Here is a 19477-nt window from a genome sequence, read left to right as displayed (position 1 = left end):
TTGAGGGGGGACCAAAATTAAGATAACAAAAGCAGCGTTAAGTCAAACCCACTTCAGGAAGAAGTAATTGTGATCTTATTTTGAAGTTTATATGTCTGTCGTTTAAGGTCTGTCTGATGAGCTCATTCCACAATAGCACGTCCCTGTGAGCTGTAGGGAGTGTCAGTGGAGTTTGAGAAACTAGAGAGTTAAACACCAATTTCTAAAAAGACTTTTAACTTCAAACAAGGGTACTGTCTGATTTTTAAAAGCCCTTGGCATATCCAAGGTTATAAAATAATGAAACAAATGCTGTGTCATATCTTTGCAAGTTTTCCCAGGTTAGGCCAAGGCATAAATAACAATGAGAACTAAGTGTCCATACATACAAGAATAAAGGCTAACTTTCCAAAAGACATTGCATGCACGGGGAGCATTTGACTGTTTTAAATCACAAAGACTCAGGTTTATCAGGGTTTATCTCCCAAGAGGAGCTAGCAGTTCTGCAGGAATGCAGGAGCAGTTTAACTGAGTGCTGTAAGATTTTGCTAAATTGCCATTGTAGGAAAAGCAACACGTTTTTGTCAAGGCACTAATTTAAAACTTACCTTCATGCACAGGACCAGGGAGCATAGAATGAACCTGAACATATCCAATAGAGAAAAGGTGATGTCTGAATTGAGGCAAGACTTGTAATTCTGAAAGTTGGGGCTAGAATCATGAAATAGCTATAAAACAGTGAGGCAGTTTTTTAAAAGGGCTTGTCTTATTATTTAAAAGACAGTAACGGTTGTCATTAGCTCCATTGTTATGCAAAGGTTTCGTTTGTGAGGAAAACTTTAAGATCTTTAATAGTTAAGGTAGCCTGATTTGAGTCCCTCCCTATATCCCTCTCTTTCTTTCCTTCTGCCTGTCCATTCATCTGTCTGTCACTGTGTCTGCCCACTGGCCTGCTTGCTGGCCTGCCTGCCTTCCATCCTTCCTTCCTTCCTTTCCTTTCTTTCTTTTGGTTATTTAGGCCCAGATTTTGTTGATGTTTAATATAACAAAGAACAGTTGATAAAAAGGCTTTGATTATTTTTCTCTGCTTCAATTTTTATCAATTTCTGCTTTGAATTTTTGTTTAATTTTTGCTGTCTACTGAATTTGAGTTTGGATTGTTCTTGTTATCCAGAACTCCTGAATTACATTTTGAAGTCATTTTTTTTGTGTGTGTGTGTTCTTTCAGGTTTTTAAATCTACATATTTAGAAGAATTATGAAACAATTGTGAGAACTATCCAGTAAGAATTACATTCATAGTGTCCAGTCCATTTATAATTGGTAACTTTGAAGTTCTATACTTAAATTGTTTTCTATCATAGCTTGTACTTATCAACTTAAAAAAATCTACTTAGACATAAAAATATCTTTTAAAACATTTTCTTAAATCCTAAACACCTTAAGCTTAGTTGTGAGATTATAACAACTTAGTCTTCAACTCAATCAGAATCTTGAGAAGGATAAATATTACTTGAATATGCAAGAAGCGCAGAACAAGCAGCTTCCAAAACTAGAAATGACAGATATAGCTGGCTGCCTGGACAGATACCCAAAATTTCTCTAGAACTTTGGACTACCCACCTTCAGCCTTCTGGCCCAGTATATGACAGACGTTTTTGGGAAGCAAGAATTATGAACAGCTTGCCTACCTGTCCTGGCAAAGCTTAGCAGCCAACTTCCTGCATCAAGTTTGGTCAGTTTGAACATCTGGTCTGCAGTTGAAGCAAGGGCCGTTTCTCACCTGGTGGCTAGCTTACCACTTCTAAAGTAAATTCTGTATGGAAGTTCTTGGATGCTCAGCAGCTTTTTAAAAAGTAGAACCGGGGTGCTTCTAGAAGCAGACATGTCTCACTGCCAGAAAAGCCTGTTATTAAACAAGTATCTTTAAATGCCATAATCTGCGGATCTCTGAGGTTTTTGAAGACCAGTTCTCTATAGTATATCTGAATAGGCAGACATTCTTTGTTTCTAGGTATTTACTATCTGTTCAACTTTGTAAACATCTTTCTGCAATGAACTAGACTATCTAAATGAGCTTGATTGACTATCAACTTAAATCTCTTAATTATATAAATATTTTGTAATAGCAGCTTTCAAGGACTAGAACGTCACATTATGTTTTTAAATGAACTACATAGGTTCAATATCTTAAATAAGAATTGTAACATATACATACTATCTTGTAAACAAATATAACCTTAATTTCATATTGATATACAATTATCTATATCAATGTAAGATTTTTGGCTAATAGTAACAACTATAGTTTAAGGGTAGATTCAATAGCCTAATCTTATGTCTATTATTTCTGTATTATTCCTATATTCTGCCAGCCCTTTCCAACCCCTCTCCCCCTTAACCTCTGACAAGAAAGGACAGAGGAAAGGAAAAGGAAGAGAGAAATCCCGAAGTCTAATCATCTAGACCTTGTTTCCTTCCAGATCAAGACCATTAACAACTTGTAACCAACATCCTTTTAACAATGATCATCACCCTACAAATGAGCAAAACCACCCACCCCTGTGTTTTGGGAGTTAGAGAGTCATTAAAATTGTTTCCCACTGTCTGGAGCATCTTTTTTTCCATTCGAGGGGATCCAAGAAAATTGGGATACTGGCCAGTCTTAAGAAAGCTCCCTGTAACAATTGTTGTATAGTCTGTGTGCTATGAAAGAACAGGCTTAAATGAAGTCCTGACTGAAACAGTCTGAGAGGCTGGATCATTTGGGGGTCATCTGGGGTCAGCAGCTTTCTTTGAAGCTGTCCTGGAAGCAAGTTTTGATGAAACAGTTGGAAAGGCAGTCTAAGGCTGGATCAAGTACAATGCTGGAATAAATATGTCTCAGAACCTTCAGCATCCTGTCAGAGCTGCTGCAACTTATTAGGATCTGGATATTTTAGTCTGTAAATATATAAACTTTCAGAGGTGATGTTGGGCCTAACACAAGGTCTAATCTCCATTTCACCTCCACCCTTCAGTCATGTACACAGGTGGAGGGCGTGAACAGGCCCTAAAGAGATTTACATACCTGAAGGCCAGAGGTGGAGCCAATTAAACATTCCTCCCCAGCCCCTCCCCCCTTGTCCCCTCCCCTTTTTAACTCAGGTTGATCCTGGGTTTGAGGGAGTATGTATCCAGATCCGTCCACAATTCGCCATGTGAATAAACCAGTTTTGGAAACCCAAGGGCTTCCTCGTGTGTTGGGGCTGCGCCGCTATGAGGAACTGTGAGGAGCCAGGGAGAGACTTTTAGTTAATGAACAGCCGGGCCCAACTTCCAGCTGAAGAAACCCAGAGCGTTCCCAGCCGACTACCCACAACATGGCAGGAGGAACCGCGGGATCCCCAAGCCTTTTTTTTCCCCACATATGGCGCCCTCTGTGCCATTCAAGCCTGGAATAGGCTTACTCCACCTTCAGGGTCACAAGACCCTGCCCACTCCCTACTCTCCCTTCATCAGAAGCCTGGAGAACCTCTATCTGATTTTATCTTCAGAACTAAAATGAGCTTAGAAAGAAAAATCTCCAACCCCACAGCTAGGGACCTTCTTCTTAAAACCATTATTTGGTAAGGCATGACTTCCGAGTCTAGACTAGCTTGCCAGGGTCTCCGGGAGGAACATCATGATAGGTGGGTTGTAGCAACCAGAGAAATAGGAACCCCATCAAATCAGGTTGCATCCATAGCTCAGGCATTTGTGCCAGCAAAAAAGACAGAAAAAAACTGCCTCAAATGTGGGGAGACAAGACATTGGAAAGATGAATGCCCTACAACCTGCCATCTTCGGGGCCGGGAGACCCAGCGAGACCTCGAGCTCACGCGTCCCCCGCCCCCGAGCCGCCAGCTGCGAGCTGGCCCCACCGCGACCACCACCGCACTAACCGGTGCCCGGAGAGAGCGGAGAGGCGGCATGAGCAAGGCGGACGAGGCCACCACCTGCGACACCACGCTCCCGCAGGCCTCGGACTCCGCGCCTAAGAGCCCTGCGGCCAGCGGCACGCCCCAGGCCCCGGCGCCAGCCGCGCCCCTCTCGGGGGAGCCCCGGCAGAGACGCAGACCCGGACCCGCCCCGGCCTCTTCAGCTCCCGTGGACAACAAGAACCCGGAGAAGAAAGTTCTCGCCACCAAAGTCCTGGTCACTGTCAAATGGTTCAACGTCAGAAATGGATATGGATTTATAAACCGAAATGACACCAAAGAAGATGTGTTTATACACCAGACTGCCATCAAGAAGAATAATCCACGCAAGTATCTGCGCAGTGTGGGGGAGGGAGAAATTGTAGAGTTTGATGTGGTTGCAGGAAAAGGGGGTCCTAAAGCAACAAATGTGACTGGCCCAGATGGAGTTCCAGTAGAAGGGAGCCGCTATGCTGTGCGCTGTAGACCTCCCCATAATGCTGGTGAGATTAGACAGATGAAAGATGGAGTCCCCAAGAGAACACAACTCCTGGTCCATCAAAATCCAACCTACCGCCCGAGGTTCCACAGGGGACCCTCTCACCCACACACGAGCCCATATCGTTCCCTACAGGTGGTAGAGCCAGCTACAGGTGGTAGAGCCAGCTCCAAGAGTGTTCTCCCCAGTTATTGCCCACAGAAAACCTCTCCTCGAAACTCCAGGACAGTAAATAATTCCCAGCCTAGTTCACAAAACTAGGCAGGCTTCTTTCTGTCTCCCCCCTCTTTCTCCACGAGTTCCTTGTTAGCTTCTTCTAATTTTTAGCTACTGCCTAGTTCAAAAGACTAGGCCCCACTCTTTCTCCATGTGTTCCTGGTCAACTTCTCTACTTTAACTCCTCCTCTTTCTCTCTGTCTCTCCCTCTCCATGTGCTTTCCAACTCAAGGGCAAGATGGCAGACCCCCTAGCCTCCACTTTGCCCATCCCCCAGCTCCACAGAGAGGGCTCCTTCACAGACAACAGCAGTCTTTCAAGTCACAGTGCCTGCTGTGACCCTCCTAAGACTCCTTCCTTAGGTGAGAGATTCCTATAGCCTTTCACTCTCTGACTCTTAGCTCTCCTATCAAGCCTAGGTATCTCTCCCTATAAACTTCAAGTTAGCTTTTTGATCCTTCTCTACAATTAAAATTTCTAATAAAAAGAAAGGTGGAATACAGGTCCTCTCTGCCAGAGCACCTGGACGCCACATCGCAGAACAAGGCCCCTCCCCACTGCTTCTAAACCCGCCGTACTGCTTTTCCCCAACAGGAGGACCTGCAACAAACGTTCCTGTTTTTCAACAAAAATTTTAAACCTTTCCTTTTCTTCCTAACAGAAACACCTAGAACAACAATGCTTGTGTTTTTTCAACCAAAAATTTGTTATTTTTTCTATTTTAATGCTGCCTTTTCTCTCTAATACTTGTGATAGATGTCCAACATTATTTTTCAACCTTTATAATTTCTTCAAGGTTTAAAAGCCATCTAATTTCCTTCCACAGTTAAGTCAACGTGCTGATCACCATATCTTGAGTCTTAATTAACAACTAATTTCTTTTACAGACAAAGTGTTGCTGCCAATCCCAGATACAAAATTAACATTGTTTTTCTCCCTCAGCTATCCAAGATACCTTCTAAGACTAAATTTCCTCAAACACCTTTGCTTTTCCAGGATCTTAACGACAGGCCATAAGGTGCTTGTTCTCAAGCAATTTAATGCCCCATGTCCAGCCTACAGACATCTCCCTGCCGGAGATGCTGCTTCCCTCCTGTGATGATCCTACAGGTATACCCACAGATCCAACAGAGTCCAGCCATCCTCTAGAACCTGCCTGAGATGCCAAGCTGCTTTCTCCCAGCCACCTCATCTGACTACAGACTCCAGAGACACGCTGAGATCCAGAGACAGCGCCACCTCCTGAAACCTGCTAAGCTGCCTTCTTCCAGTCGTCTCATCTGACTGAAGACCCCAAAACATGCTGAAATCCAGAGACCCACACCAGGCTCCAGAGATGCACGCCAGAACCCAGAGATGCTCACTACAGAAGACAGATCCAGACCTTCCAGCTACAAATGAACTCTTTTGCTAAAGTCACATAGCTAAAGTTACATGTTAGTGAGGAAAACATAATGTCTATTTAGATTAATCAGATGTCATTACCCTCAAACTGTACAATCTGTATTTAATTGTTTCAATAATTCCCTGCCTTCCAAACCCTACCCTCAATTCCCATTACCCTTGACTTGGTTATGCTACACCCTCTGGCCTACATAGTGTTTTATTTTGACCACCTCATCCAAAATTTTCACTAAAAACAGTGAGATGTTGGGCCGTGGAGACATGGTTTGGACATAGCCTGGTTGAACGGGTTTTAAACCCCGGAGACCCTTTTAGGGACGGTAGGATGTTTAGCCCTGTTCCTAGGCCCCCTTGATAGAGCACTGGGTTTGAGATAGCCAGGAGACCCAACAGGACATTGCCTGTCAGGGACGGCATATTATCTCCCCGCGCTCTGGGACTCCAGACTACTTCCACATGGTCCACATCTCTCATTAACAGAGTTGCCCCTCCTTTTATGAAAGAAAAAAGGGTGGGATGTTGGGCCTAACACAAGGTCTAATCTCCATTTCACCTCCACCCTTCAGTCATGTACACAGGTGGAGGGCGTGAACAGGCCCTAAAGAGATTTACATACCTGAAGGCCAGAGGTGGAGCCAATTAAACATTCCTCCCCAGCCCCTCCCCCTTTGTCCCCTCCCCTTTTTAACTCAGGTTGATCCTGGGTTTGAGGGAGTATGCATCCAGATCCGTCCACAATTCGCCATGTGAATAAACCAGTTTTGGAAACCCAAGGGCTTCCTCGTGTGTTGGGGCTGCGCCGCTATGAGGAACTGTGAGGAGCCAGGGAGAGACTTTTAGTTAATGAACAGCCGGGCCCAACTTCCAGCTGAAGAAACCCAGAGCGTTCCCAGCCGACTACCCACAACATGGCAGGAGGAACCGCGGGATCCCCAAGCCTTTTTTTTCCCCACAAGGTAATATACTTTTTGCATTAATACACAGATAGAATATGAAATGTGCACAGATCTGCAAAATATGATTTTCTGCTCTTTGTATGACCAAGTGAAAGGCATCTGTCTTCTTTACAAGTTAGTTTGGATTATATAACTGTCTTAGGTTGGGCATTATTGCTGTGAAGAGACACTACAATGAAGGCAACTTTTATAAAAGAAAACATTTAATTGGAGTTGGCTTACAGTTTCACAGGCTCAGTCCATTATCACAGCAGGAAGCATGGCAGGCTGCAAGCCAACATGATGCTGAAGAAAGAGCTGGAATTTCTACTTCTTTGTCCCCCGGCAGAAAGGGCATTCCTAGGTAACCAGGAGTAGGCCCCCATCTATGCTGGGCAGAGCCTAAGCATAGGAAGCCTCAAAGTCCACCCCAATAGTGACATACTTCCTTCAACAAAGCCACAACTACCACAACAAGGTCACTTTCTAATAGTGTCATTTTCCTTGGGCCAAGCATTCAAACACATGAGTCTGTGGAGGCCAAATCTAGATAAACCACAATAACCAAACTAATAAATTTCATCCAAGCCATAAGAAAGGATGGCATGATGAGTCCTTGTTGGAAACCGCACTAGCCCACATTTGGGCGCCAAAAATGTTGAGGCCCAAGCTTAAGTCCCTGTTCAGGCGCCAAAAATGTTGAGAACCGCACTAGTCCCTGTTTGGGCACCAAAAATGTCGAGGCCCAAGCTGGAGCCTCACTTTGGGAGGCCAAAAATGTTGTGGCCCTCTCCACTCCATGCTTGGCAGCCACTGTTTCCGGCCCAAGCTGCCGCTCCGGTCCGCGGGTCGGGGTTCAGCAAGAGAGAGAGGATGGACTCGAAGAATGGAGACCAGAGTGTGATTCAATCCCGTTTATTCTTCAGTCTCTCTTCCTGGTCCAAGTCCCAAGTCTAGCTGTACTCTCTAAAGAGTCTCCCTAAAGAGTATATATCTCTGCCGTCTGCCTCTGCCTTTTATATGTCTCACTTCTAAGCCATGCCTCTAAGTTACACCTTTAATCATGCCCTTAGGTCTTGTCTCTAAATCTGATCTCTAAGTCACACTCTTAAGTCACACACCTTTAATCTTACACACCTTTAATCTCACACCCCCAAGAAAAGTCCTGGGTATCCAAAGCAAGATGTTATCAGAGTGTGCTCAGCTGTTGTAGGCTATTGTAATCCAAGTCTCATGTCAGGGTATATGGCTCAAGATGGCTGCAAAGCTGATAGCCGCTTTCTGCTAAAAGTCGGCCCCCAACAAGTCCTGAAGATTTAGTAGCCAACAAAATTGGCTATGCATAGCTGAAGTTCTGGCCAGAGACATTTTCAAATCACAGGCAGTCTCAGAGCTGTTCCCTTGTAGAGGGGTCAGCAATGTGTTTCCTGTTATTGGCCCCCATGATTTCTTTCTTGCTATCTGCAGCCAAGACCTTCAAGGGTCTCCCCTGATCAAATTAGGTTATTATAAATTTCAATGGCATCCACACTTTGTTTTCTCCTGTTGAAACCATTACAAAACCTCTTCCCCAGCATAACACATTTCCTGTCTTCCATTCTGAAGGTAGGACATCCTTAATATAAGCAGGCTGATTTAGTTCAGTTGTTTGTTTGTTTTTTTCTATAGTCCAATGTCTTTCAGGAGATGTTAGGGTTTTTTTCTCAGTGGCATTTTAAAAATTTAAAGTTACTAAGGCTTTATGTATTCTATCTTTGGGAGTCTTTGTAACCACTTTCTGTTTGTTAGGCATCTCTCTTAAATCATGATTAGATTCTCTACAACTGCTTGTCCTGTAGTATTGTGTGGTATACCTGTAATATTTCATATTATGATATACAAAATTTGCTTCATTTTAGTAGGGACATAGGCTGGAGCATTTTCAGTTTTAATCTATACAGGTATACCCATGATTGCCATAACTTCCAAAAATGTGTTCATTATAGAATTGGCTTTTTTAGAGCTTAAAGCAGTTGCCCATTAAAATCTTGAGTATGTTTAGGGACTGGTGCACATATTTTAATTTTCCAAACTCTGCAAAGTGAAATACATCCATTTACCTAAATTTCATTTCTTTGAGTACTGGATAATGGAATTTGGTTATAGAAAGAACAAGTAGGACATTTTGTTACCTTGACCTGTTGCCAAGAGAAAAATCTCTTAACCCTTTCCTGAGATAGGAAAGCTCATATCTGTGTGTGACTCCAGTTCAAGGGGATCTTATTCCCTCACAGACATACATGCAATCAAAACAGCAATGCACATAAACTAAATAAATCTTTTTAAAACTTCCCTGCTAACATGGTGCTTCTTAAGGAATTCTGAAGGTTCTGGCACATTTCCTAGTAATAGCTGATCAATTTCACCCTTATCTTGTGCTAAAACGCCTGGTAGATCCGCATGGGATCGGGTGTGTATTACATACAATAAAGGATCTCTGTATCTGATTACTTGTTGTATTTGAATAAAAGGTGAAGTTAATTTTGAATCGTCCTGAATAAGTTCAGGAGTCACTATATGCAGAACAACTCCTGCATACTGAGAGTCAGCAACTATGGTAAAACACTCAGAAGAATCAAATACTGGCATTTGAATGGCACAGAACTCTGATTTTTAAACTGAAGCATTTTTAAATGGGGCTTTGAATAACTTTATTTTTTCTGACTTATAACCAGTCATTCCCACCATACTTGCATCAGTACGAAATGGAAGAACTTCAGAAATTGATGTTCTTTTTACTTTGTATGGGAGAGTCCAATTAGTTCTTTCTATAAACAGAAGTCACATGCTTTTTGGGTATTTGTTGTTGATTCCTCCCATATGGCTGCTACAAGCTCTTTGTCAATCTTCATTAACTACCCATAATATCAAGTCTTAGCACTATGAGGGAATATGATTTCTGTTTGCTCTGCTCCTGACAACTGACAATACTTCCTTTTATAATTAAATCAGAAACCTTTTCATAATGATCCCAGTAGGAGAATGAGTTGAGGGATAAATAAACAATATGCAGACCCCTTTTAATCTCTGAATCCTCTGGGTTTTCAGGCAATTTGAACCATCATGAGGAACATGGAACCCACCTGACAGCAGAATCTAGAGATTCTCTGCACTGTGGACCCTCTGGTGGTAGACGAGATGTGATCTCTGACTGAAGCCCTTACAGCAGATGCTGCAGATGTAGGGCCTTTCCCTAGTGTGGACCCTCTGATGTCTTCGGAAGTGTGAAGCCTGACTGAAACTCTTCCCACACTGCTGGCACACATAAGGTTTCTCTCCTGTGTGGACCCTCTGGTGAATACTAAGCCCTGTGCTCTGGGTGAATTCCTTCCCACACTCCTCACACTTGAATCGCTTCTCCCCAGTGTGAATTATCTGATGGACTAAGAGATGGGACCTCTGGCTGAAGGCTTTCCCACACGTGGAACATTTGTAGGGCTTCTCCCCTGTGTGCACTCTCTGATGAGTCTGAAGATATGAGATCCGACTGAAGTCCTTCCCACACACATTGCAGACAAACGGCTTCTCCCCTGTATGGACCCGCTGGTGTCTTTGGAAGCTTGAGACTGAACTGAAACCCTTCCTGCACTCTTCACATTTATAAGGCTTCTCTCCTGTGTGGACCTGCTGATGGCTGTGAAGACTGAATCTGAATCTGAAGCGCTTCCCACACTCGTCACACTTGTATGGTTTCTCCTCAGTGTGGACTCGCTGGTGGGTGTGAAGGTTCGAGCTGCAGCTGAAGCATTTGCCACAGTTGCCACACTTATAGGGCTTCTCTCCTGTGTGAATTCTCTCGTGGGCCTGGAGGTGTGACAACTTTGTGAAGCCTTTCCCACACACCTCACACCTGTAGGGTTTCTCTCCAGTGTGAACTCGGCGGTGGACGCCGAGATCTGCAGTACAGCTGAAGCCCTTCCCACAGCTGTTGCAACAGTAGGGCTTCTCGCCTGCATGCACTCTCTGCCGAGTCTGAAGACGTGAGCTCTTGCTGAAGCCCGTGCCATGATTATGACATGAGTAGCGCTTTCTTCCTGGATGAACACTTTGTTGAATGGAGACACTGGAGCTATGCCTGGAGATCTCGTGTGTACTATGTTCAAGGGACTTTTTTCCTACTAGGACCTGCTGATGGAGTTCATGGTTGGGTCTGTCAGTGAAGGCTTCTTGGCCCTTGCTGCACTGGTAGGCCTTCCTATCTGTGTAAACATGATGCCAGGTGCCAGGTGACACAGGAAAAAGGACTTTACCACAGTCACGGCTGCCATGGGCTTTGTCTCTTACATGCAGTGTACTGTTATGGTAAGAAATGTAACTCAGCATGTCAACACCCAGAGCCGACTGCTGAGGCTCAGTTTTCACCGAAGTCTTTGGACCCTGCTTCCAATGCTTCTGTCTCTTACCCGGGGAACTCTGGGCTCTCTCAGGCAGAAATTCCTCATTTTCAGCAATGCTGGAATGGTGGTTTGTGAGACTCTCCGGACAGCCATCATCACCGGAGGCCCTGGGAGGATCTTCTGCTCCCCCATGGCAGGAGGAGTGGCATTGCTCCAAGAAGTGAGAACCCTTTCCTTGTATGTTGATTACAGCTTCTGGAGCGCTGGCCAGTTTGTTGGCATCATGGCCTGTCATTTGCCAACATGGAAGCCACCCCAGTGAAAGAAACCTTAATCCTATTGTGTGAAGATTATCCATCTTGTCTGGACTCTGGCCTCCTGAAATAATAGAGATTAGAAGGTTATATCAACAAGAATGGGGACATTGAAGGTCCTAGTCCTTATTGCTCTCTGGAAACATCAACTAGAGACCAGAGCTCCAAGGGACAAGATCTATAAGGAGAGCATCCACTGAAAAGAAGGCCACTTTCAGCCATAGTGAGAAACTTAAGATGAGCCCAGCTGTGCAGAAGGATAATGGGAAGGAAGCGCTAATCTGTGGCAACAGGTGTGGTGATGCTCAGACACCAGCGGAGTGAGGCAAGTGCAGAATAAGGAGAGTGAGCGGGAGACACGTGTAAAGCAGGGCCTCTGAGGACTCCCGAGCAGAGCAGATGAATGCAGAGAGGGAGAGGGAAAGGGAGAGAAAAAGAGGGAGAGGGAAGAGGGAGAAGGAAGAGGAAAAAGGAGGAGGGAGAGGGAGGAGAGAGAGCAAAGCACTCCACTAGGAAGAGAATTCTGGACAGAGAGAAGTAAGCCCCAACAACTGAGACACAAAGACAGAAGCAGGAAAAAAAATTAAAAAAGGAGATAGGCAGAGCTGGGGTGTGAGGCCCTAGGAAGGTGAGGTTCCAGTCAGGCACAGGGGATGAAGCCTGTCACCCTAATTCTTGGGAAGCTGAGGCAGGAGGATCACAAATTTTGGGCAAGCCCAGGCTACATAGCAAGACCTTGCCACAAAACAAACAAAACAAAACAAAAACAAACTGAAAATCACTAGATTTTTCTGAGTGGAATGGGAGGCCGGTGGTGTGACAAACTCCTCAGCGGGGGACTGGTGGGGAAGAAGCACAGCACAAAGAGGAGGAGCAGTGTTGGGGCCTTTGGAGGTGGCACTTAACTGTCAAGGACAGAAGAAAGGGGCTGTGGAAACTCCCTGCTGCTAAGGAAGCAACTGAGGTCAGGCATGTTGGGGGAAGCAGAGTGTCCCTGCATGGAGGGCTAGAGAGGCCATGGTGTGAAGCTGTGAATGTGAAGCCTGGATTGCCTTGGAGACCCCAAGAGGTCAGGCATGTGATCACGTGGGATACCTGCCAGGGAGCGCGACTAACAGGGAGTGGAAGCCAGCACCCTCTCCCTAAGACAGACAGACACGTGTTACAGTCAGCAAAGCTGAAAGGACTGGAGATCTTAAGGGCACTTTGATAGCAGATGTGAGAATGCACAGTTGAGAGTTCGCTTTCATGGTTTTGTTTTTTAAGATTTATTTATTTTATGTATGTGAGTACACTGCCGTTGTCTTTAGGCACACCAGAAGAGGACATCAGATCCCATCACCATGTGGTTGCTGGGAACTGAACTCAGGGCCTCTGGAAGAACAGTCAATGCTCTTAACCCGTGAGCCATCTCTCCAGCCCCTGTTCTCATGGTTTCTGTTCCTGTTTGTTCAGTATTTCCTCACTAAGCTCCCTTTCCTCCCTTTTAGAAGGTACAGTCTGTGCCGCTGTATGCTGGATTATCTGGTTTGTTTGTTTGGTTGGTTTGGTTTGGTTTGGTTTTTGTTTTGATTTTATGGAAGGTTACACTAAGAGACTGCATGAGTCTCAGAAGAGACTTTAAACATTGGTTTTCTAAACAGTGTTAAGATTATAATAGACTATGGGGATTTTATGGTTAGTCTAAATGCATTTTACATTCTGATACTGACTACAAGCCTATGGGGGCCAGGGACTGGAATGTGGTGGTTTGAATAGGTATGGCCACCACAGGCTCCTGTGTTTGAATGCCTGGTGCATAGGGAACACCAAGGCTTGACAGGGATCAGGAGGTATGGCCTTGTTCGAGGAAGTATGTCAGTGGGACTCTGGAGTTTCAAATCCTCAAGCCAAAGTCAGTGTCTCTCTTCCTGTGGCCTTTAAATCCGGATCTAAAACTCCCTGCTACCATGCTAGCCCATCATGATAATGGACTAAATTTCAAAAGCGGCATCAAGTCCTAACTAAATTCTTTCCTTTATAAGAGTTACCATAATCATGGCATTGACTAAGACACACACACACACACACGCACGTGCAAACTCACACTCAAAAATAAATATTTATAAAATTGTACTTAAAGCACAGCATCTATGTGTAAACTGCAGTTGTAAAGAATAAAGTGGAAGCTGGAAAAGTGGCTCAGCAATTCAGAGCACTGGCTGCTCTTCCACAGGACCCAGGGTGGGTTCACAGCACCACATGGTGGCTCACAACCATCTGTAACTCCAGTTCCAGGGAATCTAATGTTCTGGCCTCTGTGGACATCATGAGTGAATATGATGCAGAAACACACATGCAGACAAAACACTCACATATACATAAAACACAAACTAAACTATAAAGGAAAGCAGTGGAGTGCAACAGACACATAGGATGTGAGCTTCTGACACTGCCAGGGACACAGGGGACCGTCCTCACCCACTGCCAGGAGATTCTTCAAGGTCTCCAGCATCACATCATGGTACAGCTTCCTCTGGGCGGCGTCCAGCAGCCTCAGCTCCTCCTCACTGAAGATCACAGCCACATCCCTGAACGTCACTGCCTCCTGTGACAGCAAACACATGCCACCTCAGTTCCATTCCCGATGTCACTAGGACCTGAACATCTGTTTATATGCCATCTATTGTCTTAGTTAGGTTTTCTATTGCTGGAAGTAAATACCATGAACAAACAGGCAGATTGTGAAGAAAGGGTTTATTAGGCTTACACTTCCATATTCTTGTTCATTATTGAAGGAATGGTAACTCAAGCGGGGCTGGGCCCTGGAGGGAAGAGCTGATGCAAAGGCCAGGGTGTGGTGCTGCATACTGCCTTGCTCATCATGGCTTGCTCAGCCTGCTTTCTGTAGAACCCAGGACCATCAGCCCAGGGATGGCACTACCCACAGTGGGCTGGGCCCTCCCACATCACTCACTACTTGAGAAGATGCTCTACAGCTGGATCCTATGGAGGCATTTCCTCCCTCCCTTCTGACTCTAGCTGGTGTCAACTTGACACACATCACCAGTCAGTACACCTAGTCACCCGTTTCCATGGCTACAGAGTAGAGAGGGGACAAAAAGGAGAAAATTCTGGACAAGGAGCTTGGTGTCATTTCCACAGCTGGGTCAGTAGGTCCATCACTCTTAAGTGGGAATTCACGGATTTCAGAGTTAGAGAGCTCCACCTCATGTTGGGAGTCATGTGCTGACTTATACTAGAGACAGCTGGCAATGCCTGGCTCCTCTTGGGCAGTACAACTCAGGTGTATCTTCATCCTCAAACCCAAACTTCTCTGAAACCTATTTCAGGAGTGATAACATTTAAAATGTCTTGTGTTGTACAACATTATGGATTTCAGATTTAGAATTCTTTATTAGCAAAGTCTATGCAAATATTGCCAAATCCAAAAAAATTCTCCCATTTGTGAAATGCTTGTGTGTCCAGGAGAATGTGGCAGTTGGCACTCAAGCCCGAATCACTCGTTACATCCTGAGCCCTGTCAGTCCAACAGGCTGCACTGGCTGGTTCTGAGTCAACTTCACACAAGCTAGAGTGATCTGGAAGAAGGAAGCCTCAATTAGGAGAATGGCTCCTAAGCTGGAGGATGGTGGTGCTCCCTGTTAATCCCAGTACTTGAGAGGCAGAGGTAGTCGGGTCTCTGTATGCTCAAGGCCAGCCTGGCCTACAGAGAGTTCCTGGAGAGCCAGAGCCACATGGAGAAACCCTGTCTCAAAAACCAAAAGAAGAAAATGCCTCCATTAAGATCCGGGTGTAAGGCATTTTCTTTTTTAGTGACCGATGGCAGAAGACCCAGCACATTTTGGGTGGGCCCATCCTTGTGGTAATGGTTTGGGATTTTATTTAAAAAAAAAAAAAAGTAGGCAATGGGAGCAAGGCACTAAGCAGCACCCTCCATGGCCTCTGCATCAGTTCCTGCCTCCAGGTTCCTGCTCTCTTTGAGTTCCTGTCCTGACTTCCTTCAACAATGAATAGGAATATGGAGGTGTAAGCCAAATAAACCCTTTCCTCCCCAGCTTGCTTTTTGGTCATGGTTTTTTGTTGCATTATGAGAAACGCTGACTAAGACAGAGGCCTTCGGGAATCTTCTGGAACAGACATGCAGTTCTCATTCTGTGTTCCCAGGAACACATCTCTGCCAACAGCAGTGGTATTCAGTCAGCGACATGGGTGTGAGCACTGGCTCTGCAAACCTTAAGTACCTCAGTTTACTTTTCATGGTTCTGCCCTGATGAACAAGCTTGGGCTACTTCTCAGTGTCACAGTTTTCCCATGTGTATAACAGTATCTCCATCCCAGCATCCCTGAAGGGATTCAATGAGACCACAGAGGGACCTGAGACACTGTAGGATATGCATTAAGCAACCAATATTTGTCCAACAACACTATCACCATTGTTTGTTTTATGGTGTTCCATAAAGTTTGCATTACATAATATATGTAACACACACACACACACACACACACACACACTGCACTGTAATGGTGTGTATATGCTCAGCCCAGGGAGTGGCATGATTAGAAGGTGTGGCCTTGTTAAAGAGGTGTGTCACTGAGGGTTTGGGCTTTAAGACCTTCATCCTAGCTGCCTGGAGGTTAGTCTTCCACTAGAAGCCTGCAGATGAAGATGTAGAACTCCCAGCTCCTCCTGCACCATGCCTGCCTAGATGCTTCCATGTTCCTGCCTTGATGATAATGGGCTGAACCTGTAAGCCAGCCCCAATTAAATGTTGTCCTTTATAAGTCTTGCCATGGTCATGGTGTCTGTTCACAGCAGTAGAACCCTAACTAAGACATACACTGTCCATATTCACACAACAAGTTTAAAACAAAAATTTAATAAGTTAAGTGAGTTTCAGACAAACTGCTATTTATTTTATTTATTTATTTATTTATTTATTGGTTTTTCAAGACAGGGTTTTTCTGTGTAGTCCTGGCTGTCCTGAAACTCACTCTGTAGACCAGGCTGGCCTTGAACTGAGAAATCCGCCTGCCTCTGCCTCCCAAGTGCTGGGATTAAAGGCAAACTGCTATTTTTAATCACTTATCAAAGTACCCAAGATTTTAAAAAGTGTCCAGTCTAGACCAGAATACAGAAAACCAGGAATACTTACTGCTTACAAATTAACTGGGAATATAGCCTCTGTGTTAGCAGAACAAGCATCTGCTCCCGGGAACTGATGGTGCTGCGTAGCTGGAGAGCTTGGCTGAACACCATGTAAAACACACCCTTTGCATTAGTATTCATGCTTCAGTTTCCTGAATCATGACTCCTGGGTCTAATACATGAGCTGAGTTTCCAGGCTGCGGGTGTGTCTCCATCAGAACACAGGGCTCATTCAATCCACGCTTGTCTGTACACATGTCTGTGAGTCTGTCCTTTCTTCATTCCTTCATCACTGGAGTTGGGTCAACCATGGAAGCTGTGTAGATGGCGGCAGCCAGACGCTCCATGGTTGTTCAGGAAATGAATGCTCAGGATGCCCAGTGCAGGACATGAGGGTGACCAGTGTTCTGTGCATGTGTGCACACATGTATGCATGCATGTCATTGTAGTTATATGTACATGAAGGTGCACATGCATGTAGAGGATGAAGGTGAACCTCTGGTACTGGCAACCTTTCCTTTTGTTGAATCATCAAGGTCTTTCCAGGCTTAGAACTTGCCAAATAGGCTAGGATGGCTACCAATCAGCACCAGGGATCTGCCTGTCTCCACAGAGTCCCACATACAGGAGACCTGCTTCAGCCAGGTGGAAGAACAAAGCCCAACTTTGAAAACATGTCCCCTGAGGTCTAAATACATGCATTTACATAGCTTCAACCAACACCCTCACATGATAATAATACAAAATTTTAAAACGAACAAAATTCATGAACCACATGAGTAGGAGGTATTCACACTTGTTTGCAAGATAAAATTAGGTGAACGTGGAAAATGATGGCACTTTTGAAATGTAGGAAAACTGAAGACTTTTTAATGTATGTGTGTGCTGTGTCTGTCTGCATGTACATGTGTGTGTGTAGGTGCCCTGGGAGGCCAGAGGAGGGCACCAGACATCCTGGAGTTGGAGTTGTTTCAGGCGTGGGTGCTGGGAACAAACCGAGCCAGTGCCCTTAACTACTGAGCCACCTCTCCAGCTCATTTTCTCTAATTCAATATATTTTATTCATCCTTTTACACTTTCCCATATGCAGTGCACTTGGAGCACATGTCCCCACTGTCCTCTCTTACCCTCCTCCTTCCAGCCCTTTCTTCTCAGCAACTTCCCCTCTTACTCCATGCAGTTCAGAGAGGCTCCACTGCAGAGCACTTGCCCAGCATGCAGGGGTCCTGTTTCCAATCCCTAGCTCTGTGTGGAATGGAGAAGCAGCCCGACTTACCTGTAACTTGGTCATTGTTCTCTTCTCTTTGAGACAACGCAGGGCTCTGGGAAGCAAGCTGGGGGAGGAAGGGCTTCGTGAGAACATTGCTAGGACAGTCGGTCCACATGGCTTCCTCAGCTTCTCCATCAGCCCCAAGGGCTGAGTGGGCTGACCAGGCTTTCCTACCTACTTCCTGCTAATCGGTAGTGTGAGCCTCCAGGTTACCAGACTCACTCACCACATTCTCTAGTTCTGGCAGCTTCAGGGGTGCTGGGCACTCTTACCTTTACAAAGCTGCCTGTGGTGATGGGTTTCCCAGAAAAACAAATCTTTAAGAAGCTCCGAACTCTGATGAATACTTGGTCATGACTGACCACTCACTGCTCTCAGAAGGGTCTGTTAAAGTGATGGCTCTCTTACATACCATGGTTCTATGCACCAGAGTGATAGTCCCCGGCTGTCTCTTGCGCTAAAAGGTTTAAATACTAGTAAATTAAACACTGTTCATCTGCAAGAGCATCCACAAAGTCTCTGTTCCAAAGACCAGTAACAACCTTCTCTAATGAAAAGGGAGTTTGTCCCTGGGAAATGGCTCATCAGGTAAAGGTGACTACAGACAAGGGAGATCACCTGAGTTCTAGTCTCTGGACCCCACGTGGTTGAAGGAGAGATGCGACTCCCACAAGGTATTTCCTGGCCTCCTTCATACACAAGCTGTGGCATGCCTCACTCTAGTAAGTAAGTAAATGCAAAAAAAAAAAAAAAAAAAAAAAAAATCACATAAAAACCAGAGTTGCATACCACTTAAGGCTTCAGGTCACTAGCCATCTGTCACCACAGCTCTTCCCCCATACTCCCTTGGGAAGCTAGACTCTCCCTCTGGCTCCGGAAACAGGGGAAGTAGGACCAGGAATTCCTGACATTGCTGCCTCAGGCTGAGACCAGCAAGAGAGGACCCGGCCGCTGCCACCGCCGTCAGGGCCCCAGTTCTCCCCGGCCGCGACTTGTTTCTCGAGGGGACACACTGTTAGCAGGAGCGTTCACGAAGGCCCGCAGGAAGCTAAGTTCTCACCTTGCCAGAAGCACGGCCAGCCCACCTCTGCTTGCGGAAGAGACTCTGACGGTTGCTGAAACGGAAACTACAATTCCCAGAATGCCTCAGTGGAAGCGACACACTCTAGCGTCCTTCTGAGACAACATTCCCCAGATCTCTTAAGTTCCAAGCTGTTATAACTAGAGTGAGGTCCCTGGAAATCATTTTTTGGGAGCTCGCTCTCCTGGATTGCTTTTCGGGTTTTTTTTTTTTTTTTTTTTGTGTGTGTGTGTGTGTTTGTTGTTTTTTATTTCTGGAATGCCATTGTAAGGGTCAGTTGTTTGCCGAGGAATAATACCCCAGACTCAAATAATATA

At 45.2% G+C, this 19477-nt stretch overlaps 1 protein-coding gene across 3 annotated transcripts; it reads right to left on the bottom strand.

The window, feature by feature from the left end:
- Positions 1 to 7173: 7173 nt before the first annotated feature.
- On the bottom strand, positions 7174 to 19202 carry LOC117718552 (uncharacterized). 3 transcript variants are annotated; one of them, XM_034516304.2, is made up of 4 exons: positions 19140 to 19202; positions 18086 to 18143; positions 14121 to 14247; positions 7174 to 11724 (listed from the first exon to the last, which is right to left on the bottom strand). In XM_034516304.2, the coding sequence occupies exons 2-4, from the start codon at positions 18098 to 18100 to the stop codon at positions 10106 to 10108; spliced, it is 1761 nt and encodes a 586-aa protein (XP_034372195.1). In that variant the 5' UTR covers positions 18101 to 18143; positions 19140 to 19202; the 3' UTR covers positions 7174 to 10105. The 3 variants fall into 3 exon arrangements, with proteins under 3 accessions (XP_034372195.1, XP_076785468.1, XP_076785462.1); XM_076929353.1 differs by lacking the exon at positions 19140 to 19202 and adding an exon at positions 18869 to 19133; XM_076929347.1 differs by lacking the exon at positions 19140 to 19202 and having other exon boundaries at positions 18086 to 18835.
- Positions 19203 to 19477: the final 275 nt, after the last annotated feature.

The sequence above is a fragment of the Arvicanthis niloticus genome, chromosome 1 (assembly GCF_011762505.2).
Source record: "Arvicanthis niloticus isolate mArvNil1 chromosome 1, mArvNil1.pat.X, whole genome shotgun sequence".
Lineage (NCBI taxonomy): Eukaryota > Metazoa > Chordata > Mammalia > Rodentia > Muridae > Arvicanthis > Arvicanthis niloticus.
Note: the sequence above shows the minus strand (reverse complement) of the source record. Positions and strands in the feature narration are given on the sequence as shown.

Bases quoted from the DNA above. Each gene is read 5' to 3' on its own strand.
- LOC117718552 (XM_076929347.1), bottom strand. From the start codon at position 18,214: ATGGAGAAGCTGAGGAAGCCATGTGGACCGACTGTCCTAGCAATGTTC. The intron at 14,248-18,085 runs GTAAGTCGGGCT...TTGCTGTCACAG, and splicing joins GAACAATGACCAAGTTACAG to GAGGCAGTGACGTTCAGGGA. The intron at 11,725-14,120 runs GTGAGGACGGTC...CTATTATTTCAG, and splicing joins GAAGAATCTCCTGGCAGTGG to GAGGCCAGAGTCCAGACAAG.